Source organism: Gambusia affinis, linkage group LG08, assembly GCF_019740435.1.
Source record: "Gambusia affinis linkage group LG08, SWU_Gaff_1.0, whole genome shotgun sequence".
NCBI lineage: Eukaryota > Metazoa > Chordata > Actinopteri > Cyprinodontiformes > Poeciliidae > Gambusia > Gambusia affinis.
In genome coordinates, this window is record NC_057875.1 from 20,631,991 (window position 1) to 20,656,046 (window position 24,056).

The 24,056-nt window shown below is 39.8% G+C and overlaps 3 protein-coding genes across 4 annotated transcripts in view; 2 read left to right on the forward strand and 1 right to left on the reverse strand.

Moving 5' to 3' along the window:
- Positions 1–244: 244 nt before the first annotated feature.
- On the forward strand, positions 245–1,837 carry szl (sizzled). The gene is made up of 4 exons (XM_044124118.1): positions 245–665; positions 768–934; positions 1,051–1,143; positions 1,246–1,837. The coding sequence occupies exons 1-4, from the start codon at positions 391–393 to the stop codon at positions 1,554–1,556; spliced, it is 846 nt and encodes a 281-aa protein (XP_043980053.1). The 5' UTR covers positions 245–390; the 3' UTR covers positions 1,557–1,837.
- Positions 1,838–4,958: 3,121 nt separating this feature from the next.
- dbx2 (developing brain homeobox 2) lies at positions 4,959–11,822 on the reverse strand. Of its 2 annotated transcripts, XM_044124119.1 has the most exons (4): positions 11,509–11,822; positions 8,891–8,974; positions 6,164–6,348; positions 4,959–5,987 (listed from the first exon to the last, which is right to left on the reverse strand). In XM_044124119.1, the coding sequence occupies exons 1-4, from the start codon at positions 11,768–11,770 to the stop codon at positions 5,796–5,798; spliced, it is 723 nt and encodes a 240-aa protein (XP_043980054.1). In that variant the 5' UTR covers positions 11,771–11,822; the 3' UTR covers positions 4,959–5,795. The 2 variants fall into 2 exon arrangements, with proteins under 2 accessions (XP_043980054.1, XP_043980055.1); XM_044124120.1 differs by lacking the exon at positions 8,891–8,974.
- A 10,838-nt stretch (positions 11,823–22,660) lies between these two features.
- LOC122835245 (protein kinase C-binding protein NELL2-like) overlaps positions 22,661–24,056 on the forward strand; it is a 94,898-nt gene continuing 93,502 nt past the window's right edge. The window contains exons 1-2 of the mRNA XM_044124121.1: positions 22,661–23,072; positions 23,303–23,434. Coding sequence (XP_043980056.1) covers positions 23,021–23,072; positions 23,303–23,434 — 184 coding nt within the window. The 5' untranslated portion in view covers positions 22,661–23,020. The remainder of the gene's footprint in view (positions 23,073–23,302; positions 23,435–24,056) is intronic.

Here is a 24,056-nt window from a genome sequence, read left to right on the forward strand (position 1 = left end):
GTGCTATGCTCTGTTTTTTGTCATCCTCTTCAAACTTTAGAAACCAGTGAAACGGAGTGTTGTGGCTGCTCTTCACTCAGTGAAAACTGGGATGTGATTGCCCATTGTCACCCTCCTCCTACCTCCACACACACCCACCCACCCCCCCGTCTCTCACACCCTCCATCTGCTCGCTGCCTCCTTTCTGTCTGCAGTCATCACAAAACAAGCCTTTGTCTCCAAACACATCGTCTCTATGTGTTTTGATAGGTAGTTGATAACAGACTCGCTGGCTGATTGAGCTGGCCCACCTTGCTTGTATATAAGAGGAGAAGCTCATGAGAGGGGCAAGCAGGCAAGCGACTCCTCTCTTCCTCCTGTGTGCTCCCGGGACTTTGTCAACTTTTCCTTATGGCTGCTCTCTTGGCTGTAGCTCTTTTTGCGTCTCCTTTACTGGCATTCGACCTGGGCCAGTCCACTCGGTGCGTTGCCATCCCCAACCAGATGAAAGTCTGCAAAGACGTTGGGTACTCTGAGATGAGGCTGCCAAACTTTTTAGGACACAGCAACCTTGAAGGAGAGGTGGTGCCACGCTCTGAGGACTGGAGGCCCCTGCTGCAGACCGGCTGCCATCCTCAAGCCCAAGCCTTCCTCTGCTCTATCATTGCACCCGTCTGTCTCGACACGTACGTTTTGTTTTTTGTTTTTTTTTATATCTTTTCAATAAATTTTTGGTTATATCTTTTTCTGTGATTGCAGTAAATATTTTTTTTTCCTCTCTTCCTCAGCTTCATCCAGCCTTGTCGTAGTCTGTGTGTGGCAGTGAGGGACAGCTGTGCCCCTGTGCTGGCCTGCCAGGGACACCCATGGCCCGAGGCTCTCAACTGTGACCGCTTTCCTGCTGAGGAAGACATGTGTCTAACCCCCCTTGCAAAATTTAGCCACTTTACGAAAGGTGACGAGCATAAAATGGCAATTTTATTCCTTTCGTTTTAATGCTCTTCCTAATGCCTCCTATTCCTGTCAGCAATTAGTAAAAATACTTTTTTTTCTCTCTCTCTGAATTGGCAGACTTGCCAAAAGCTGTTTGCCAGAACTGTCCTTCTGTGGAAGTGGCTCCTGCATTGAAAACAGTAATGAGCGCTTTTTGTCGCCATGACTTTGGTAGGACTCCAGATTCTTTCGAAGAACTCAAAATGCACTTTGTTGTTTTTATATCAGATCCTCAGTTTTTCCCAGATGTTAACATCCCTCTGTCCTCCGCAGCCGTCACCGCTAAACTCCACCGCCTCCGCCACCCCACGGGGGAGCCGGAGTTCCAGGTCGAGGGCCGCGTGGAGTTTATCCGTCAGGGCCCTCTGTTGCCTTATGACACTCAGCATCTCCTCCGGGATTGGCTCCTCATCAACCTGAGCTGCGCCAGCGCCCTGGTTCGTCCGGGCCGCTCGCAGCTCTACGTGCTGACCGGTTCCGTGCAGCCCGACGGCAACGTCGCTCTCGTTCGTCTCTTCCCGTGGCACAAAAGAGATGCAGGCATCGCACTGGCCACTCGCAAATGGAAACATCACAGATGTTGAGGTACATGGAAAATCGGGAGCTGAAGATCAACTTGGAAACGTGTGACCTCTTCAGGACAGGTGGAGAAAGTCGTGAGACTTTACTGCTGGATCCAGGTCAAATTACTATATTACTTTGTTACATTTCAGCTTTTTCTGTCAGTACGCTGTAATATTATGCACTAAGATCTGTAAATAGTATTAAGTGTAAATTCATATATTTTATTTTCTTGGAGGATATTGATGTATTTATCACATTTTTGTGTTTTGTGCAAACATGGCAAATAAAATATTTAATATCTTGCATGATGCGTAATATTTTAAATGGTTTGTGTCCATCAGCAAATACTGTTGTGGTCATAAGTTTGCAGACACTCATCAGCATGAATGTCATTTTTAACTTTTATTCTAAACACAAAAAATTGTCTTTTTATGGCTAGAAAGTTACTTGCAATGTAGAGAGAGTGCAAAGTAAAGAGGTTTAGGCGTTATGATTTATTGTGGCTTACTTTGGTGGACCACAAGGAGGGGTGATTGGCCCAGAATTATTTCTTGCATTATACAAATAACATTTCCAGTGTTACTACAGATATAATTAAATATATGTTTGCAGATGAGTGTAATTTAGTTTGCTATTGTAAAAACTTATAAAAATGACTTTTTGTGCAAGAAAGCAAAATGTCTGGCTTTTAGGGTTTTAATGATATAATCCGGGAAACCACATATTGACTATATAAAAGGGAACATCAAAGTACTGCTATATAAATTTATGGATTTGTTAAAATACAAAATGTTGGGGACAAGGTTCTGCTCCCAAATTCTAAAGGCTCCAGCTGTAAACCAGCCTTTAACACAACTTGTTTACAATTGCTTATTGTAAACAAGTCGCATCATAAAAGATGATTCTCAGACAAAATTCCTAAGTCCTCATGTAATGAAATGTAATGATTTAAAAATAATGCACACATTTAGAGCAACAGCAGTGTCATTTCTAGATAATTTATTTTCTTCATGGAACGTGTGATCTAAGACATTGATATTGGAGATTATTAAAAGCTCTAAGATGACTGACATTAATGCCTATGATGGGTTTATGTAAGTAATGACAAAATATTGGTCTCTTTATCACTCTATATACTTTATAACCACCAGGTGGCACAGTGAGTACAAACCACAGGTCTGTTGTGGTTTGTTCTCACTGTAGTTTGCAAATGCAAAACGCATTTAAACTTCTCATTTGTCACAAAAGTGACTGAAGAAAATATCCATCTGTCGTGGTTGAGTCATGACTAATCACAGAGGACATTCTGTACTGTGTAGCACTAATGAGAAGGTGAATCACCCATTTTGCATCTCAATTGCTTCATTTTCTCTACAAGACTGAGTGGGTCTATCTGGCATTATTGAACAAGGATTTTTTTTAAATTATTTTTAAAGAAGGCCTAATTGGTTTTATGTTGCACACTTCAAAATGGGCTGATAATTTAACGCTACCATGAAAACAGATTGATTTTTGAGTAGATTAAGCTCCCCATTACGCACCAATCGTCTCAAATGTTTGATGTTTTCATTTCAACATAACGTTGAAGAAGTCTATTCTCATTTACTGATTCGCTCTTAGCAGTTTTAAGACTTTGTCAGCTTTTTTCCAAAGTAACATGTGCTTTATAAAGATATTTACTATTGTGGTAGTTTTTAATTCTGAAATATGGTGACATTTGTTATTGGCAGTGAGATCAACACGCTGCCAATAACAGTGTGTTGGTGGATGCCTTTGTGACCTCTTAGCAGTCACAAAGGCAAATGCTGTCTTCCATTCTACTTGTATTTTTAGCCCAATACGACATAAACAACAATTTGTACACTGGAGATTGTTAAACCTAAGATTACATATAATAAATCTCTGTGACTTCAAATTTAAATTATGTAGCACGACACATTTCTCTTCATAGAAGTAGTTGAAAGCAGCACTAACATCCAGGCTGTGCAACAGGTCAGCGACGGAGCATAATTTGTCACTTTTGGTGAGGTTTTAAAATAATATCCCAGGCTTTGCACATCTCACAGAACACTGTTCAGCCCATCATCTGAAAATAGCAGTCGTAAGATAGAGCTGCAAACGCCCCCACCCCCCCCAAGACCAGCCCATCCATCTTAACTGACGAGCGACGAGGAGGAGCTCTGGAGCCTGAGGAGCTGCAGAAACCACCGCTCGGGTAGGAGAGTCTGACGGGACAGGTGGGTTTTAGTTGTGCTCACAACAAACCTGGCCCTTGTGGAAGAGTGGTAAAATGAGGAAGAAAAGACGCAAGAAGTCTGATTTTTTTTGTTTACAAAGTAAAGTGATAGAAAGTTGGACTGAATCGATTAATTGTGATTAATTTCAATAATCGATTAATCATTCAACTATGATTAATCGATTATTGAAATAATTGTCAACTAATTTAGCATGTTATTAACAGGAGTGTACAGACTCTTAAAAAAAGGATATTTGCTGAAAGAACAACAGAGCGGTAATTAACCCAAAACTATAAACGGCAGACGGCACTGAGGATAAAATCTGCCTGCATTCGAGGGAAACGTTTGTCACTTTAAGAGTCTATCAAACATTTTACATTTCCTATTTCAACTTTTTTATATTTTTTTTATTGTGCACGCACGCACACCTACATATGTGTTTTCATTTTCACCTTTTTTTGCCTTTCCAGCTAAAGAAACATGACCAAAGGTATGTTTTCTAAAAGTTCTAAAGTATAATTATGGATTTGTGGAGATTGATGCTTTAGCAGTAGCATAGGTGGAGAAAGTTTCACTCCAAACCTCTTTGAAAGATTAAGTCTTTAAAAAAAAATTAAGTCTTAAAGCAATCTAAAGTAATTTATGGCATTTGCATTCTGAACTTGAGCATTTTGTCAGGCTGGACCTGGTGTCGTCCATCACCACATAAACAGCTTTGTCAGAAATTCCCTCATCATCAATCACCCATGTTGGAGACGCCTTTGGATTTTTCTCTCTGCAGAGGAGCAGTTAGTCTGTCGGTGCGACGGTGCCACACATTGGGGATAATGGCACTAGATACAAGCACACGTAGGCCAAAATGTTCATGCTAAATGTTTAAGCACAGGTTTGTGGCTTTACATGTAGAAAGAAGACATTTGCATGAAAGTGCAAATGTCTTGATAAAAGGAGCACTGGGACAAGGCAGAGGAACTTGAATTTTTTTCAGATTTTCTGTCTTCTCCTGTGATGACATAATGATAATTTTAGCAAACATTTAAGAACATTTATTTTTTTAACACAGCTTTAAGGGTTGGGAATCTTTTCCTTTATTCTCTTAGAAAACATCCACTCAATTGACCTTCATAGTCTAAATATTAGCTGAAGTTAAAATAGCAAATCTCACAATATACCTGTATCTTTATCCATTTATTTATAATTAGTTTGCACTTCACGTTAGTAGCCTAAATCATCTACTTAAATTCAAATGTTGGGGGCACTACCACTCCCGACATTAGAGTTGGGGGTGAGTAGTGCCAGCAGCATTATTGCAAACAGTACAACAAATCGTAATAACATTAACATGGGTGATTTATGAATTATTTGAACCCTGATGGAAGAAATGTCCTGATTTGTAAATATTAAACTGTTTTGTGAAACCTTTTTACTTAAGCGTTTTCTCAAACATTCCCTTAGTTTTCTCACGTATTAATATTTTTGGATTATGATTGAAACATTAGGCTCTTGCGAGCATGCTGTTATCATGACCCAAATGTACATTTTGTGTCTTTTATAAAACACAGCGCACACTTTAACAGCAATTTACTCCAAATTTTTCCATGCATTCATGATTTTTTTTTATGATAAAATACAGAGGAAAGTATTAACATTGTTAAAGAGGTGGACGACTCACCATTACCTGTATACTTCAGTTAACATTACTCCATAATAACATGGTGTAGTAGAAAATATATCGTGTTATTTACAATGTGACGATGTAATAAAACATTTAATTTAAAACTTATCCATCCGTTGAAGACGTTGAGGAAAATATTACCTACATGTAACTGGCTTACAAAAAGAATTAGAAAAATGTTTCTAGAATGGATTTTCATAATTTTATGTAATTGTATCTGTAGCTCATTTGACCTCTAGGTGCATTTTCAGTGTTAGCCTGTACAACTTTGCGTGTTCCGTCAGCATTCAAGTTCTTGTAGAGAATTTTGCAGACATGAGAAAGTCACTTGACCAGCATCAGCTCGTTCATGTGTCTCTGGTGCTCTTCTGTGGCGCTGAGCTGTCTCTTTTCATGTCAGCGTGATTGTGGGACGTTTGGACTTGGTCTTGAGGACGACTTCTGGCCAACAGCTCATCCATCGGTGAGCGAATGCTGTGAACCTCTCTCTCCTTGTGGTTTCTCCATTTCATACGACGGTTCTGGAACCAGATCTTCACCTAAGGGAGTGAGAAAGCGGAAAACATTTCAGTTTGCCTTACGATGGGGTTATTAACGAAGTAACCCCAAGCTAGAAGAAGGTAAGGTTTCATGTCATATTCTCCTTTAACTCTTGCCTTTTTTGGTATTGTAGAATAAAAAAATAAAAAAACTCAGATTACATCAAGTGTATTACCTGTGATTCCTTCAGGCTAAGATCAGCTGCCAGTTTGTTCCTGTCCATTTTGCTGATGTACTTTTGCCTCCGAAAGGTTTTCTCCAGTTCCTTTCTTTGTTCTTCGGAGAAAACAGCCCTCCGGAGGATCCCTCTGCGGGATTTAGGGTTTGAATTCGACGACCACATTTGAACATTTCCTCCTTCTGAAAATTAATAGATGCATGTTGTTTGAAACTTGCGATAGCATTTCTGCCTTGTGCACTTTTCCGTCCTGCCTCACCACACACTTCAGTTTGTGTCAATGGAAAGTTTAGTGACTGAGCAAGACTAACTGAAATAGCACAAACTAAGTAAACATCAATTTTCACATTTTACCTCAAGATTCTCAACTGGATTCCGGTCTGGTCTTTGACTAGGCCTTTCTCACACATGCCTTGTGTTGTGGGTGAATGGGTGAAACTCAAAGGTTTTATGATAAGATTCCTTTCTGTTCGTATCTCTAACAGTCATCCTATTAACTCTAGCCTGTACCCTATCAAGACAAGCAATCCCACAGTATGATTTTGCCACCACCATGTTTCATCATGAGGAGGGAGCTTATGGTCATGTTTTCCACACAAAGAATTTTTAATGTTGGTCTTTAAAAAAGTTAAGTTCTTTTTCACGTTTCCCAGCCCCCAACATGGCTCATGGCGAATTGGAAACAGGACTTCCTGTCATGCTCTTTAAAAGTGTAACAATCTTGCCAGCAATCTGTAAAGGCCATATTTATATAGTGGACAACTAATATTTGTACTATCAACAGATTCTCTAACTAAACTGTGGACCTGATTAACATTAATATTCTCCTTGCTTGACCAGTATGTTTTGGTCTATCCACCGAAACATACTGGTGGATGGACCAGTATATGGATACTGGTTTTGGTTAGGTTTACAGTTTACTCATAGTCTGTAACTGGATAATTAACTGGACTGGACTTCATGAGATATTTAAAGCTCATTATATTATTTAATAACCCTTAATCAATAACTTTATCCCTCACCAGTTTGCAGCCTTGGTTTTTAAACTATTGTTTTGTATGAAAGACAGGCTGTATATTGATACCAAATTGAAATTACACACTACTATTTATCATGGATTGATAAGTGAATACTAGTTATCAATTAGATTGCTTCTAAAGGATTTTGGTTGTTCTGGTTTCTATTTTTAGTTATGAGAGCAAAGCGGGCTCAATACAAATTCATGCCAACCTTCCTTGTTGTGCCTTTGCCTTTAAACCAAGTTAAAAACGGTTTTTGCCATCACTCATTTTGACTCCCCTCTTTCTGACTGTCCGCTTTAACAAACTTGGGTTGAGTAAACCGAGCAGAGCATTGCTTCTACAAAGAAAAAAAGAGATTTGTTGACCTGTAAGAACCAGCCCCACAGTGCCTCGCTCACAGGTTCACGCACAACAAAAGTCAAGTGAAACAATTTATCTGATGCATTCAGCATTGCCTTTTTAATCTGTACGACAAATCTGCACATAGACCACCTCCAGGGAGCACAAAACGCCTTTGGATATGCTTCTCACTTCTCAATTGGACCTCAATAGCTTTTACCTAAATGGCTGATTACAGGGTCATTCCTGGGTAATGTGTGTCTTTTCTAGTAGGCCGACCATTGAGCCCTGTGGGACACCAACAATGCATCCGTACAATGGAAATGCCATTACTCGATGGCTCAGTGGCCCAACACTAAATCTTTTCTCTCGCAGGTTCGAAGCCAGTTTGTATGTGAAGATGAGCTCGAATAAGTCTATAAAAGTCACTTTCATTGAGTGCTTTATGTCCCAGTCAAGTGGTCTCCAATGGGCCGGAATGAGCGTTGAAGGACAGGAGAAAAGAGGGGGGGGTCTGCGAGTCAAGCTCTTTAGCCATACAATGGGCGGGGGATGTTCCTCGTCCGGCCCTCTCCTGCGGAGGAATGGCCGAGTTTTTTCTTCACGCTCAGCGGAGTTCATTGCGGCGGTGAAAAATTGCAGCGAGGTCGCGTGTGGATGGTGGAGTGAAAGTGCCGATTGGTCACGGCCGCCATTGGCATTGTTTTGTTGCCGGGCACTGTGGGAAAGTGTCACCCTACTAAGAAGACTCCAGCGACTTGTGGGATGAAGGCTCCCTGATTTGTGCTTTTCTCCACGACACCTGACAGCCATCATGAATCGCTGCAACTAATAACTTCCAATTGCCGAGGAACAATGCCTAAAAAGGACGAGCGTTTGACTTAATCAGATCTGTGTCAATTTATGGGAGGTACGGGATAGTAGCAGTTGAAGCACACAATTGCATTTTCTACCTCGATGAAATGGCAACATTTGATTTGTATTTGTACCTATCACATTTAATTGATCCTAAAGGTGAAGTCTCATTAGAAGTAAAAGAAAAAAAGACATTGTATGTCCTGTTTAGCAGTAGGAGTTCCTGTCACATTATTGTCTAAACATACAGAGACAATATGTTCGCTACTTCTGCATGTATGCAGTGGAAAAACAAGTGTATTTGTAGCTACAAAACACTGACCCTTTGGGACTCCTAAACCCCACCCCCTCAAGCCCGTTCCAAACAGCCGTGAATGGTTTTGAATAGAGTGGAGCAGAGATGAACGGAGAATTAGCTCTCTGGCATTGCATCAGTCATTAGCTGTGGAAAGTATGGAAGACCTCACTGCTTAATGTTCAGAGAGCAGCTGAGGCATAGAAAACTCACTGGGGAAGACGGGAGCGGGGCCGGACCCACCGCAGCATGCCAGCAGGTACGGCGGGCTCTGCAGGAAAACGCTGCCCAGCACGTCTGCGAAGATAAGATGCAATCATGAGCCATGTGCGATCTATTTAAGTTTTTTTATTAAAGTTTTGTCGTGTTAAATGTCAGTAGGCGCAAATTTCTTGTGTTTGAATTGTTTCAGTGTTACAAATCTAAAATAGTTGTCCTTAAAAGGAAACTGAGAATTGAGAAAGACCCGTGTTGGTGATGTTGGACATTCCACGGCTGCTGCTGCATGGTAGACAACGGCATAAACGTTTACCTTTCCTGGATATTTTACCAGTTATGTAAAATGTTATGTTCAAGTTAAGAAAAATAATCCCTCATCCCTCCAAAAGTGAAAAGGAAAACCCACAAAAGAATAAATTCAAGATTATGTCTTAAGACATAAAGGCCATCCTAGGCATGTTTGCATTTGGTATAAACATAATGTGACAAAGTAACAATTTTTCCTCACACCACTCTTCAAACAGCTGTTCGCTAACATTCAACTAGCTAAGCTCATCGTCTAAACTGTCCCTCATTCAGTCTTAGCAGGATTTAAAAAGTTTTAAAAGGAGTTTATCTGGATGCTGCACACGATGACGAAGATGCGGTAAAGAAAATCTAAACTGAACCTCAGTTTGCTCACAAAACAGCAACATCGTTTCAAGAAGTCCAATAATTTTATGTATTGAAGGAATCTGTACTCCTCTTTATTTATAAAAACGAATTTATTTTTATTTCAATGCGGCCCGTATATATGCTGATTATAGTGTTGCACAAATTCTTGCTGATCATCTTTAAAAAAAACCTGACCCGCCAATTCCGATTTTAGATTTATTTTTAAATAACTGAGATTGTTATAAGGTCGTAACCCACCTTCAGTGTTCGAATCTTATTAAATTGAAAAGCACCGAACAACATCGTTGAAATAAAGCAAGTTTGTTTTAATCCCCCCAAAGGAAGTGCTCTAAAATTTTACTGAAAGGTTTAGGGCATTGCTGTACAGACAACAAAAATTCCAAAAATAAAATAAAATTTAAGAAAATCAGTCCCTTTAATCTTTTGTTTTTTCACATTTTAAAAACAACCAAAATGTGCACAACAGTGGTATTTTTGCCTTAACAAAATCACAAGGTTTGAGATCAGTTGAGGACAAACTGTGAAAATGAAAGTAATTTGTGGAAACGGGAGAATTGCCTGCAGAGAACGGCGATACTCTGACTGTCATGCTGCTGCAGCCAAAATGAAGCTTTGAATTGTTAAATTATAACGATGAAAGCAGAATAATGGTGCATAACGTTTGAACATTATATAAACCTAAACATTAGCAAAACCTAATCTATAGTTTGAGTTTTACAATTTTTAATAAAATATTATTTCTGGACTGCGATGGACTGACGACCTGTCTGTGGTGTAACCTGCCTCTCACCCGTTTACCGCTGGAGATACGCACCAGCATCCCTCGCTACCCCACTGGGGATAAGCATGTAAGATAATGAATGGATGAATTATTTCTGGATGGAAAAACACAGGAAAGGACGTTTACAGTCTCGTTCTGTGGCACCAAATATCAAATTAGTTTGATTTTTTTTAAAAGTCTTAAAAAGATTTGGCAAAGAGTGGCTTCCTGAAAGTCACTTGTCGAACTACAGCGTTATTATTGGTTCCTAATGTTCTCCTTTTTGCAAAGTGTTCCTCCAAAGGATTGCAAGAATGTAAAAGGCCAGTTTTCTTTTGTTTGTTTTTTTGCATAAAGAAAACATTGGTTCTTTGTCATTCCAATCAGCTAATAGTAAAATTTTGTAAAAAAACAAAAAAAAAAAAAAACCTTGCAATGTTGGCAACAAGATGGGATTATTTTTACCCCCATGAACAAATGTGCTCAAGTAATTTTTTTTTTTCAATAAAACATTCACTGTCAAGTTATTCCACTGCAATAGAAGATTTTTAAAGGATTTTCACAAATTTTTACCAGAACTAGAAATAACCGTAAGAGTTCTGTGTTGCAGGTTCCATCACATACATGAAAGCTAACCATGCCCTGACATCTCCGTGCTATCGTTTTGAACAGCAAACTGATATGAAACTGGGAAAAGGCACACATTTACATGAAGGATTTGTTGCCTGAAATCAATCTGTGGTTTGAAATGATGAAAAATTAAACCTCCGATTAGTTTTTCTTTGCCACTCAGTCTGTCGTGAATTAACTTCGGCCCGACGTGGACCAGAATGTGCTTTTCTTTTTAAAGTAGAATATTTATTACATTGATATGCTGCCATTCTTATTAGCAGTTCAGAAAAAAAACAAAACTCTTGAGCCAATGTGGTTCAGGTCCAGCTCAGAGTCATGTCTGTTTCTAATGCACCACTATTCATCCGTCTCTTTTGGAAATCAGTTTAAATGCAAATATTTGAGTTGTCCAACATTCCCTATTTCTAAAAGTAATATTTAGAATAGATAATAATTGCACACCTTTTGCCAACAATCATTTTTTTAAAAAAAGAAAAAAAAAATCTTTATGTAAAAAGACTTGAACCAAACGTATGTTGCTTAAATCAGTCAGAAATAATAATACCTGAGCAAGACAGAAGTGGACCGCCCATGATTTTTCCCTGTGGAGGACTCAGGCTGTGATGGGCTCCACGCTCCTGGCCCCAGGGTCTCCTGGGGCGTTCACATGCTGCTTGTCTGAGGTGTCCGCATGCTGTTCCCTCCGGATGGACAGGAGGACTTTGCGATTTCAAAAGGTTGTCGATCAGAAAGCTCTTTCCGGAGCTTCCAAACCCTGGCAAAACTGCAGCCATGTTCCTTCTGCTGCAGCTCTGAACCAAGACCATCCTTCACTCCGGTTCTCCTCTTCGGCAGTCACAGTTCGGTGACTCTGGGTTCCGTTTTAATCCTTTCCTGGGCCACCTTCATTAAACTCTGAGGAAGACAAAAGTTCTCTGGTCTTCTTCTTTCGGGCCTGTACTTTGCTCCAGGGCTGTGATGTGATTGGCTGAGAGGCTCTAATGTGTTTCTCAATTCAGATAAGGCTGGGGCCTTTCTGGAGTGGCAGAAGGTGGGTCTGCCTCATTCATTATGTCAAATAGCCTATTAAATGATAGACACCGGAGACAATGAGGTGCTGGCCGAAGTTTAACATGAACCAAACAGTCCTCTGCAGTAGTAAATAGTTTTCTCTATTCTCCAGCCGCCCTCAGAGCTCCATTGTGCCTGAAGCTTCTCAGCAGTTCATTGGAAATGCACTTTGTGTCCTTTTTCAACGTAATTTCAGACACTTTGCTCTGTGGGGCTTTTCTTGGTTGAGAAATGTATCTGAAATGGATTAAATGGTTGTGATCACATCGAGCCTGACAAATTCTGTGATTGTTAGTTTTTTTCTCAGTTACGTCATTTGGTTTATGTTCGAGTTTCTGTTTAAGACATAAACATATCTGTGAAATTTAATTTTATTTTCTTGATACAGATTTTTGTTTTCAGTTTAGGCTGTTTTGTTTTTCCCTTTCACAGAAAAATAACCAAAGGTTTATTTCTTTCAATAACAAATGCCCACTGACATTAAAAACATACCTTCTTATTAATGTATCACTTAGAGTCGGTCTGAAATCTGAAGTCAGACACCGACGTTCTTCTCATTAAGCCACTCAATTTAGGTTTTTAGCCAAAATTAAAACGTTTGTTCAAAATTGTCTGGTATTTTTGAACTGGTCATGCTTTACATGTTTTCTTTGGTTGAATCCAGTCTTATGGATATTCTAGACATGTAGAAAACACAGGAGGATATTGTCACATGTAGGACACAAACAGTGCATCACAGATCCATTAGAGATCCTGTCACCCTCGCTTCCTGGTTTCAAATCTTAAATAAGTTTTGGCGAAACGTTTTTAAATGTCCCATGTTTTCTCCAGTTATCAATGATTGCCTTCTTTGTGGTATGATTTATATACAATGCATTGGGTTGTTTTGTACCCTTCTCCTGATTTTTACCTTTATGTTTCAGTCCAATTTTGACTTTTTATCTTTCTCTAAACTGTGGCCTTCTGTGAAGGATACAGGTGAGCAAAAGTTAGAAAAAAAAATCCACAGTGACAGCTGAACCTTGATTGTATTCACTCAGTGAATGGTGTAGTAGACAATGGATGGAAAGGTGGATAGATGGATACTTATTTCTCTAAATGGATGATACAGATGCCACATGTTGATTCGGTGGGCTCTCATTATTGCGCAAGACAATCAACAGGGGTTTGAGGTGTGGACACTTTTTGGACTCACTGTTAATTTCCAGTGCAGGATTCCTCAAAATTCAAAAAGATATTTTTGTGAGTATTTTTGTTGATGACTTCCCAGGAAACACCAAAGCTGTTTAGCTATTAGTAACGATTAGGGTGAACTTTTGATACATTTAGGATTGTTGTATTTGTGAATGCTGTCATAGAGATGGAGAACCAGAAGCAAACACTGATGATGAATGTAATCATCTACAGAACTTGAACTTGTGCTTATGTTAATGTCTATTCAGTGTTTCCACCTGTTTAGCGTGTCACCGCGGTATCCACGGATAGCATAACATTGAGTAAACGTTATGCTATCCTTGCACCTTAAATATCATCATGTTATTTGCAAAGCGATTGGATTTCTAAGAAATATTTTCCATTCATTGTCGGAGTATTTCTCCAACTCAAATGTAAGACTTTACAAAACCACTATGAATGTAGTTTAACGCCTGTATTGCAATAGAAATGTACAAGAAACAAGAAATGAGTTGGCAACAAAAGTGAACCAATGGCTAAGACGAAAAACTTCCAGCCAACTGGCAATAAACTTCATGTACCCATGAAGAAAAAGCTAGCCAGCTTGGATCAAATCAGATTTTATTTGTATAGCACATTTCAGCAGCAAGGCATTTCAAAGTGCTTTACATCAAATCAAACACAGAAACACAATGCAACATAGAATCAACAATCAAAACACAACATTTAATCAGGTTCCGTCATTAAATGTGTAATTTATTACATTTCAAATACAATCCTAAACTGGTGGAGTTTTAGTCGAGATTTTAAGGGAATCAGTGTTTCAGCTATTTTACAGTTTTCTGGAAGTTTGTTCCAGATTTGTGGTGCATAGATGCTAAATGCTGCTTCTCCTCCTTTGGTTCTGGTTCTGGGGATGCAGAGCAGAACCAGAACCAGAAGACCTGAGAGGTCTGGAAGGTTGATACAACAGCAGCAGATCTTTCAGTGATTTATAAACTAGCAACAGTATTTTAAACTCTATTCTTTGAGCTACAGGGAGCCAGTGGAGAGACTTTAAAACTGGTGTTATGTGCTCTATCTTCCTGGTTTTAGTGAGAACTCCAGCAGCAGCATTCTGGATCAGCTACAGCTGTTTGATTGATTTGTTGGACAGACCTGTGAAGACGCCGTTACAATAATCAATACGGCTGAAGATAAACACATGGATGAGTTTCTCTAGATCTGGCTGAGACATTAATCCTTTAATCCTAGAATTGTTCTTCAGGTGACAGAAGGTCGACTTTGAATCTTGCTAAGAAGCTAGCTAGTAAGGGTATGTTAGCAACTGGTTCCCAGTAGCCACAACCACCTTTAGTCACACAGTGACGATGTCTGCATCTGACTCAAACTTTTGACTGACAGAAAAAGTCCCATGAGAAAAAATATAATAGTCTCATCAAAATTTAAGACCTGTGATTAACGTTTTTAAGGCCAGCGTACGTTTTAAGAATGAAATTAAGATATTTTTAGGCCTTAGTTTTAGATACATAAATTTGAGTCTTTTAGGGATGTGCTGACACCTGGAGTGTTCCCAGGAATGGAGGTAATGATACAGGTTGTGTTGCATGTGTAGGTAGGTATCACAGTGGTAGCTGATAGAATTCGCATCTTTACAAGTGTGTCTGCCTGGTTATAACTTTCAGCTGATCTAGCAGGTTGAGGAAGTTTTCCTGCAGAAAAGTTCAATAACCTGTCTTGAAACTGTTGCTGAGCATTTTTTTTTCCATTGAAAGTTTTCCCTGATCCTCTTCTCAAACCATTTTCTTGTGTTTTACTGTTGCCAAATTTTCTGGGAATCTCTGCTTCCGTGGCGTCGTCTCATATGCAAGTCTAACATGGTCCTGCAGCAAAACAAATAAATAAGTAAATACATGTCAGGGAGGTACTTTAATTAAAGCATGCAAATGAGTAGGAAAGAAATAGAAAGGTACCAAAAATTCAGATAATTTGCCTTTTGTGATGGAAGCCTTTTTTCTGTGTTTATACTTTATTTTATTTTTTTTTATTAAATGAGAGTCACAAAAACATAGTATAGTTTGGGAAACTACATCCAAAGTGAGTTTGATTTTATGGACATGGCTGGCTAGTAGCTTTAACCTTTAAATGCACTACAACTGGAAAATAAATTGGTTATTTGTGAACACACACACGCACACACACACACACACACACAGGTTTGTCAGGTTTTGCAATAAACACATCCAATGAGAGGCTTGCTCAACCTTTCACACTGCAACTAATGATCCTTGGTGTGTGTGTGCATGTGTGTGTGTCTGGAGGCGGGTGTGTGATAGATCCAGTCCACGCGTGTAGATGCCTCATGCTGAGCATGGAAATTGGCCCAGACAGCTCGGCCTATTGTATAATGGCCGGGGAGCCAAAGGTTGCTTGTAATCAAATTTGAGGTTTTTATTCCTCAGACTGGTGGAGAAACCACGGCGCTCTGTGCCTCCTTACACCGGGAGTGTTAGGAGACTCCATGCTCCATCCACTTTTGTGTGGAGAGTGTGTGTGTGTGTGTGTGTTAACATGTTCCACAAATAGAGCGGCGGCTGTGATGGCCCTCCATAAGCCTTTTGTGTGAGCGATGAGTCATTTGATCATATGCTGAGAAAAGAGGAAGAGAAAACCAGCCAGTGAAGATATTTTTAAGGCTTCGTCCTCGGATTCAACTTTTTGCTTTGCGAGCGAACTGACAACAGCGACCCTGACAAACGCCCCTGACAAACGCCCCTGTCACGTTTCACAGTAAAATTCTGAATGTTGTACAGATGTTAGTCGTCACAGTATTCATTGTCAATGTTTGACGCGCATACTTCTCTATCCTACCTAACATTTTAGTTAGATTTCAGCTCATAGGACTCCTTGCCTTTGCTAAAAGGCAAAGCTAAGAGCGTATCATTATTAAGATTCACCACTGTGTAATTAACCAGATTCCAATAAAACTCTCCAGAACAGGGGAGGTATAATTAGGCTATTCCCAAACAGTAGGCTTTAGAAACACCCTGAAGCAAGTTCATGTGAATTTATTTGATGCCCACCTCTCGTCCAGAATGGTCGGGGGGGGAAAAAAAAAAAACCCAGGGTCCCTGCATTCAAGCAGCTCACAATGGATCTGTTGAAAGCTAGCACTCTGCAGCCCGGCTAACGTCCCTTTTCTCTCTCTTTTTCACCCCCAGAAAAGCTCTTAAAAAGATACCGGGCCATTGCACACGCAATTGATATTCCACCACTCGAACTTAATATTGTGAATGGAGGGCCAGGTTCTATGAATCAGGCGGACAATGCGCTTAGCATAGCAGCAAACTGGCACTTTGTGTGTGGTGTCTGTGTCCCACAGGAGGAAGTTTCTAATGTGAGGCTCACAATTGTGCGTCTATAGAGTTCTAATGAGCTTCTGTGCGCTGAGTGAATGGGTGCAGGCCATTCATCGTGAGGGCCCAATGAGCCAGCTCACTGCACACATTCACAATGGCATCCAGGGGGGGGATTGGGAGTGACTGTGTGGAGCAACTGCCCTGCCATGCGTAGGCCAGTAGAGCTCACCATACGTCCACTGGGATGGTTACATTCAATCTGATCTCCACGGAAAGACTCAGGGCCTCCAAATCAGTGGTTTTATATATATATATATATATATATATATATATATATATATATATATATATATATATATATGTATATATATATATATATATATATATATATATATATATATATATATATATATAAACCAAAACTAATGTGGACGAGTTGTAGCAAAAATGACAATTTGACGTGACTAGTTGGCATTCATCCGTCCGTCTGTCCATCTGTTTCCCGGCTTTCTGTCCTTTTACTAGTAAGGTTTTGGTCAAAAACTGCAGAGCATCTCCAAACTGTGGCGGTTCCAGCTCAACGCTTCACAGTTGGTACGTCGTTCTTCACCAGGGAACGCTGCACTTTATCGATGACAAACATGTTCCGTGTTCTCATATTCAAATAATTCAACTTTAGATGGTAGAATCTATCCAAAGAACGTTATTCCAGTAGTCATGGTCTTTGTCTCTGTTCTCTCTGAAAAACTTCAGTCTGGACTTTATGTTGTTTGTTTGTTTTTTATAAAGAGAACAAATGTTTTCTCCTTGCACACCCTCCATGGAAGTCTGTCAAGGACCTGCTACATGTGACATTTAAGTGTTTCTGTAGACTTGTAGTAGCGTCTTGCAGTTTGCTGTAAGGATAAACTTGCTCCGATGGCCAGAACTGGATGAATAGTTTGATTGTCTTCCACTTGAAGAGTATTTCGCCTTGAGAGATTACTGCTTTTGTCGTCTCCAACATTCCCGTTGAGACTACAGATTGCAGAATGTTCATGTAGTTTTGCCGTGTTTAGCTGGATTTGAGTCATTTTCTCGTTATTAAACAATGAGGCGTTTGATTATTTACAACTGTTGTTTCTGTGTGATTGTCAGTATTTATGTTTGTCAAAGATTACTCAGATTTTCTTCCCTTGTCTGGGAAGAAAGCAGACAAACAAGAACACATAAATACATTAAAAAGGTTTTGAAACATAAGAATGAGTCATTTTAGCTTCCATATTTGTTTGAAAAGGAGTGAAAAAAAAGTTTACACTTTTTAAAATTCACATCCTTTTATACTATTCTTCAAAATACCCTTCTATGAAAATACATGTGACAGTATATTTTATACCTAAATCTTACATACTGATATATCAATATTGTTATATAATAGTGATATTAATTCTATTTTTATCTGAATCATCTAAGAATATCCCATATTAGTTTACTGTTTATGTATGACTTTTGTATAACTACTTAGAAATATTTTTTTTTACCTTTTTTTTAAAATGTATTTATGCTTTTAGATTGATTCATTATTTAAAATGTAAGGATTGTACTTTCAAATGAACAAAAGCAAGTAACTATAACGCGAAAAGGTTTTTAGTGCCAAATTAAAACCAGAAATATCTGTAACTTACTAGCCCCGAATCTGTTAAATCTCTCTGCAGGCTCAGTTCATCTCTGTCTGTTCTTCTCTAGAAACAGATAAATTTTTTTTTCTACTCATTGCTTTTAAAGAGCCTGCGGTAGTTTCTTATTCTGAAGGAGCTTGCTGTGACTCCCATCAGATCACGTTCAGCCTCAACGTGGCCTGAGGGTGACGCTGTCTGTTTGACCTGGGTACTGCAAGTTGGAGCCTTTTTCCACCAGATGGCGCTGATGGACTAAGAAGCCCAGTTGTTACTAAGTTTGGAAGAAAACACGGACTTAATCATGAGCGCACACATCAGGCCGACTAATGAATCCATCTGTAGTTTTGTTACTAAGTGAAATGTTCTGCCTTGTCAGCTTTACTTGTCAGTCAAATCTTTCCTCTTGATGCGAACTCATTTCGAACACATCAGAGAGCACACTAATGCAACGAGTTGTAACGATTTCCATATGACTTATGGTTCAGAAAAGGCAAGGTCAATGCTACAGAATTCTGCAGTAAAAAGATCTCAGAAGAGATCTGTTTTTTCTTTTTGTTTTTTTTGGGTTCATATGTGAAACCTCTTGGATATCCAGGAAGTTGTTTCATTTCATCAATTCCATTAACATGTCTTCATAGCTGACTTATAGCCACAGTGGAAAAAGCCCCTCAGAGCTTTGTAATGCATCATCTATTTGACTCATGTAAAGAGGAAGTGAAGGACCTCCTCTGTTGCTCTGTCCTTGCCCAAAGAGATTTGCACTGTGTGTGTGTGTGTGTGCGTGTGTGTGTGTGTGTGTGTGTGTGTGTGTGTGCGCCTTGCACCTTTATTACTTTTTTTTTTTTCTTCCTGAGTGCACGTTTTAATGAGTCTTGTTTTCCTGATGGCACTGTAGGAAATGACAACTTGTGGGCAATAGAAAGTAATTACATTCCCTGCGTCTGCACCCAGAAGAAATCTACTTTTATTAATTATGAATAGAGGGGTTGGCGGCCCTTTCTCTCAGCAGATGTGACACCGCATGAAGAGCCCCTGCTCGCCTTTGTTTTACTGACAATAGCTGTCCATTAGCCCCTCACTGTGTGTGCATACTGCGGGCGCTACAAGAGCTCTATATTGAAAGATAACGTATTTGCCAAAGTACATCTGTTTTGCATATATCCTAGTAAAACACGTTAATTAGCTTTGGGCAATTATGTTTTAAAGGAAAGAGTTTGGCGGGAGAATTACTACACATGACCTGAAAATGAATGCCAGAGCACACTACTCCACACTGTAGTGGGGTTGCACTATTCTGCAATAGTGGGAACTGGTGTGCAGAAATACCAATACCACTTTTCACATTTTGACACGTTATTTTTGGACATTGTGCATGATAAACCAACACAAAATGGTGGACAAGAGAAGTGATGGGGAAATTGTATAAAACCTGTTTTTGAAAATGTTTCCCAAAAACCTTTTTAAAAAGTGCAATGCAGCTTTGTATTCAGCCACTTGGAAGTGCTAAGACATAGCAGGTCTTATTTGGTATCCAAACCTTTAAGCACGGTAAAGTTAAAGGCTTCTCTTGCCTACTGCCAGCAATTCAACTTCATCTCCGACTCTCCGACCGCGATAGACCTGGAGTCCACTGTGGTTGGAACCGTGCAGTAATTTAATGGACAATTTAATGAGTGAGACAGCAAGTGAGACACGGTGGCAAAGTAAAACACGTTACTCGCATAAAAAACTAGTGTACTTACCTAAGAAGCACAGAAAAAAAAAAAATAAGAAAGTATAACGGTGTTGTCTTTGAGCAGCTCTGAGTTTAATGCCAGACTGTCTTGTGTTTATGCTGGTAGGATTCCTGGTGCTCTTGCATGAATACTTGATTTCGTAAGTCCAGTCGTCCGTAGAGGGGCTGTTGCGGTGGAGCTCACATGTGAGGTAAAAACTGGATCGGAGCTTGAAGAGTTGGATGCCTCGTCTTTTGGGGAAATGACGTCACTATCGTTGGTCGAATAGAGACTGAACATTTGTACCCATTCTTTTTTGCAAATAGCTCATGTTCAAGACCTTTGGCAGAGAACATCAGTTTTCAAGCTTTTCCACAGAAACTCTATTATATTTAGGTCTGTACTTTGACTGGACCATCCTAACACGTGAACATCCCGGTCTCCAGTACTCTGGGCTTCCTAACCGCTTTTAATTACAGAACTGCCCTGTATTTAGGAAATGATCCCCACAGCATGATACTTCCAAATCTGCGTTTTACAATTTTGATTATGTTTTTCCACAACTTCATCCCTGAGATGTCTGCTGTGATCGTCGATCGTCAATCCTTTTATTAACTAACGTTCCCTAAAAAGAAAAAAACAGAACAGCTTTGTTGGTACTGATATGAAGCTAAACACAGGAGGGCTTTATTTACTTATCTAGGTGACTTTTGAAGACAGTGGATTTCACTGGAATATATTTAGGGATAAGAGAGAACAAAACATGCTAAATATATATTCATACCACGCAATACAGATGCTCATATGTGATTTGTTACAAATTTAATATTCATGCTTTACAAGTCCCGACAAAGTATGTTGAATTTTGAGTTTGTTATGCAACCGAATGGAATAAATTGACTATATATTAACCAAAAAAAGCAAGCAAAAGCCATATAAAGCTTCAGAGAAAGCAGAGTGAGCCAGGAACGTTTTATGTCATGCCGCCTCCCGAACAGCTAAACTTCGACTTTGAAAGATGATTTGAACATTTTGAAGGCATAAAGCTGCGTGTCTGCAGGAGGTCACACAACTCTGCTCAAAGAGCAACCTCAGGAGGGTAAAAAGGTTTAGAGGAGCTGTTAAACTCCACTTCAAAGTCCAACTGAAAAGGAAAAACATTTAGACAAATAAAGGTGGGGGAGCTGCAAGAACCACATCAGGCCGTTTCACCACCGTTTGCCCAGCCATTAATCAAGACTTCTAATGCCGTCAACTTCTCAGGTGCTACGCATCCATCAATTCTTTCATTGCCGCTAATGTTGCTCAGTCACAGTGGTTCAGGCGAAATGTAACATTAACATGGAACCATCAATTTCATGATTTTCCGACATCGATCAGCGGAACGCTTGAAGCCTCAAGGAAGCAAATTCTCAGTCTGAGCAAAGGTAGATCGTCACTTTTAATCTGCAGATTCTGCTGTTTTAGTGGCTGGATTTCAGTCTGTTCAAAAATACTTTATTCACCACAGAGGGAAACCAAAGTCATGTCATCCAAGTATCTTCAAAGAGTGATTGTGGATGGTGATGCTGTGGGCTTGAATGCAGTCAGTGGTGCAGCGAATCTGAAGAATCCCCTGACTGAAGACGTTACTGCATTGTTTTCATTTATGTTATAAACCTCAAATGCGGTTTCTCAACACGTGAAATATATAAGACTAAAAAACAAAAAAATCTATAAATATAGAATATAAATGTGGACCTGCTAGAAATAAGTGTACTGTACTTGGGTGGGTTGGAGTTTTTCCTGTTGCTTTTCTTCCACAGTTTTCCCTTCCACTCTACTTTCTGTGAACACATGTGGATTAAGCGCTCTGTAAACAGCCAGCTAGTTTAGCTGTGACAGCCTTGATGAGGATGTCACTGGCTCTCTGTTGGACCATGATCAAGCAAAGGTGATCCAAAATATCAATATTACCAATATGAAGTCAGTATCAGTATTGGATAGACACTAGGATCGATGCTTTAATTTCAGGGTCCTTCTAGAAAAATGATTTTGTTTTTGAATTGTAATTTCTAACTCTGTTGTAAAAACATTTGTGCTTTGCTTTGCTCTCAATTAACACGTTTTCTTTTGCACTTTGTTAGTTTAGAAAACAATCCACACAAAATTTGTTTTGTCTTTCTATTGTTTCTGCTTATCTTGTAAATATTATTAAAGGTTTTTTTGCTGATACATATAAACTCTATCTAAATTCTATTCTAGGTTTTAAGAAAATAAGTCAAAGGAAAAACCACAGGAACGCCTGAAGGTCAGAAGTCTGATGATACAAGTATCGGCATTGGGTATCCGCGGTTCTGGCCTGTATTTACGGTAAGTGATATGATCGGCTTAATACCAAAATAAAGAGCATAGCACTCCTCCACTGTGTAGGCAGCCATTGTCTGTGTGGGACAAAACATCTCCTTGTCAGTATTTTATATCACAGTGTTATTTAGAAGTTTTTTGAGTTTTCATTTGTTGTCAAACAGCATTTTCTTCCCCCACGTATCGAACGGAGTCGGACCGGTTATAAAGATTTTATTTTGATCTGATTAATATTGAAATCTGTCCAGCAGAGGGCATCATGGTCCCTGTTTCTCCTCCCTCTCCCGCCCTCTCTCTCTCTCTCTCCCGCTCTCTCTCTCTCTCTCTCTCTCTCTCTCTCTGTCTCTCTCTCTCCCCCCCACCCCGTCCAGCTCCCAGCCCGCTGTAGGATCGTCTGTTGAGTTGGTGAGGCAGGGCAGCTCATCCACCTGTGCCGCGGATACTGCAGACGGAGCGGACCTGGCATTACATGGCGTAGTTTCTGCATCGCTTACTTCTTGTCTCTCCTGAGGATTTTTATAATAATAATAATAATTATTTTTTACCTTTTGTCTTTCCTCCTCTGGCATTTTTATCCTCCTCCCCTCCCCGTATGATAGAGGCATCTAAAGTTGTGATGATGCCTCAGCTCGGCGTTTGGGATCTGTAACAGCCTCATGTGCAAGGGTGATATCCTGCCAGCCTGTGATTTAACGACACGGTCCTTTGGACGCGGATAAAAACATGGACTAAACCTTTGCTTCAACACAGTCAATATGGGATTGATACAGCTATTTCTGGTTCTTTGCTTGTTTTGCACCTCCTCAGGTAGGATGCCTCTGCAACCTCTTGCAACATGTACCTTCCAGGATATGTGCAGTAGTAGAAGTGTATCCTGCGTAATCTGCATCCAGAAAATCTTGCAGAAGTTTGTCAAAAACAATTCAATTTATTGCATATTTTTGTGCAAAAAAAAAAAAAAAAAAAAGTGCCACTATGAAGGATGTTCACCATCCAGCTAACACCCTCAGTAACAACCTTCTTTGTTTGGAAATAAGTTGTAGGTTTCGGGGTTGACCCTGCACTGCGCATCAGCGTCTTTGATGAACTAACACTTGGAGACGGAGGCTTTGATGGAGTTACTCAGGTCCAGGGCTTCCACAGCGAGTCTAGAGCGTTCCATTTTCAAGGTACTTGAAACACACTTCCTGCTGCATGTTTCTATCTGGTTATAGAAAAAGAAAAAGAAAAAAAGAAAAAAATAACACATGCACAATCTGGGGCCACAACAGAAGGGCCCCAGTCCTGTGCTCTTTAGGACTGGGCATAGTATAGCCTTGAAATACTTAAGTTGGATTTTTCTGCCAGATAATCTGTGGATATTATACTTCGATATATAGCTACATCGTACTGGATTATTTGCTTTGTGCGCAGCAGGAATGATCTTGTGAGGCAGTCCCATCTGCCTCTTTTCAGGACGTTCAAGACAAACGTAATGCAGCCCTACAAATCCTAAAAATTTGACCCATGTAGATTTTTTTTCTTACAGGTCTGCCAGTGATGCCTCAAATACCATTATATGCCGATATCTATATAGCATCATATACACAGTGCACATATACCAGAGTTGATAGATTTTTTTTTTTTCTGTGACAGGAATGAGCTCAGGGGGTGGGGGGGGGGGGTCCCACCTGCCAGAACAATAGGCAGTACTAGGTCATGAAACAGTGGGGTGTCCAGGGCAAGCAAAAAGGGAGGATTGTGCAAAGAATGTGTTGATCTTGATCATGTTATGTGAAGGTAAAGATACAA

Bases quoted from the DNA above. Each gene is read 5' to 3' on its own strand.
- dbx2 (XM_044124119.1), bottom strand. From the start codon at position 11,770: ATGGTCTTGGTTCAGAGCTGCAGCAGAAGGAACATGGCTGCAGTTTTG. The intron at 8,975-11,508 runs GTATTATTATTT...TTATCTTCGCAG, and splicing joins TCCACTTCTGTCTTGCTCAG to ACGTGCTGGGCAGCGTTTTC. The intron at 5,988-6,163 runs GTAATACACTTG...TCACTCCCTTAG, and splicing joins TTAGCCTGAAGGAATCACAG to GTGAAGATCTGGTTCCAGAA.
- szl (XM_044124118.1), top strand. From the start codon at position 391: ATGGCTGCTCTCTTGGCTGTAGCTCTTTTTGCGTCTCCTTTACTGGCA. The intron at 666-767 runs GTACGTTTTGTT...TCTCTTCCTCAG, and splicing joins GCACCCGTCTGTCTCGACAC to CTTCATCCAGCCTTGTCGTA. The intron at 1,144-1,245 runs GTAGGACTCCAG...TGTCCTCCGCAG, and splicing joins TTTTTGTCGCCATGACTTTG to CCGTCACCGCTAAACTCCAC.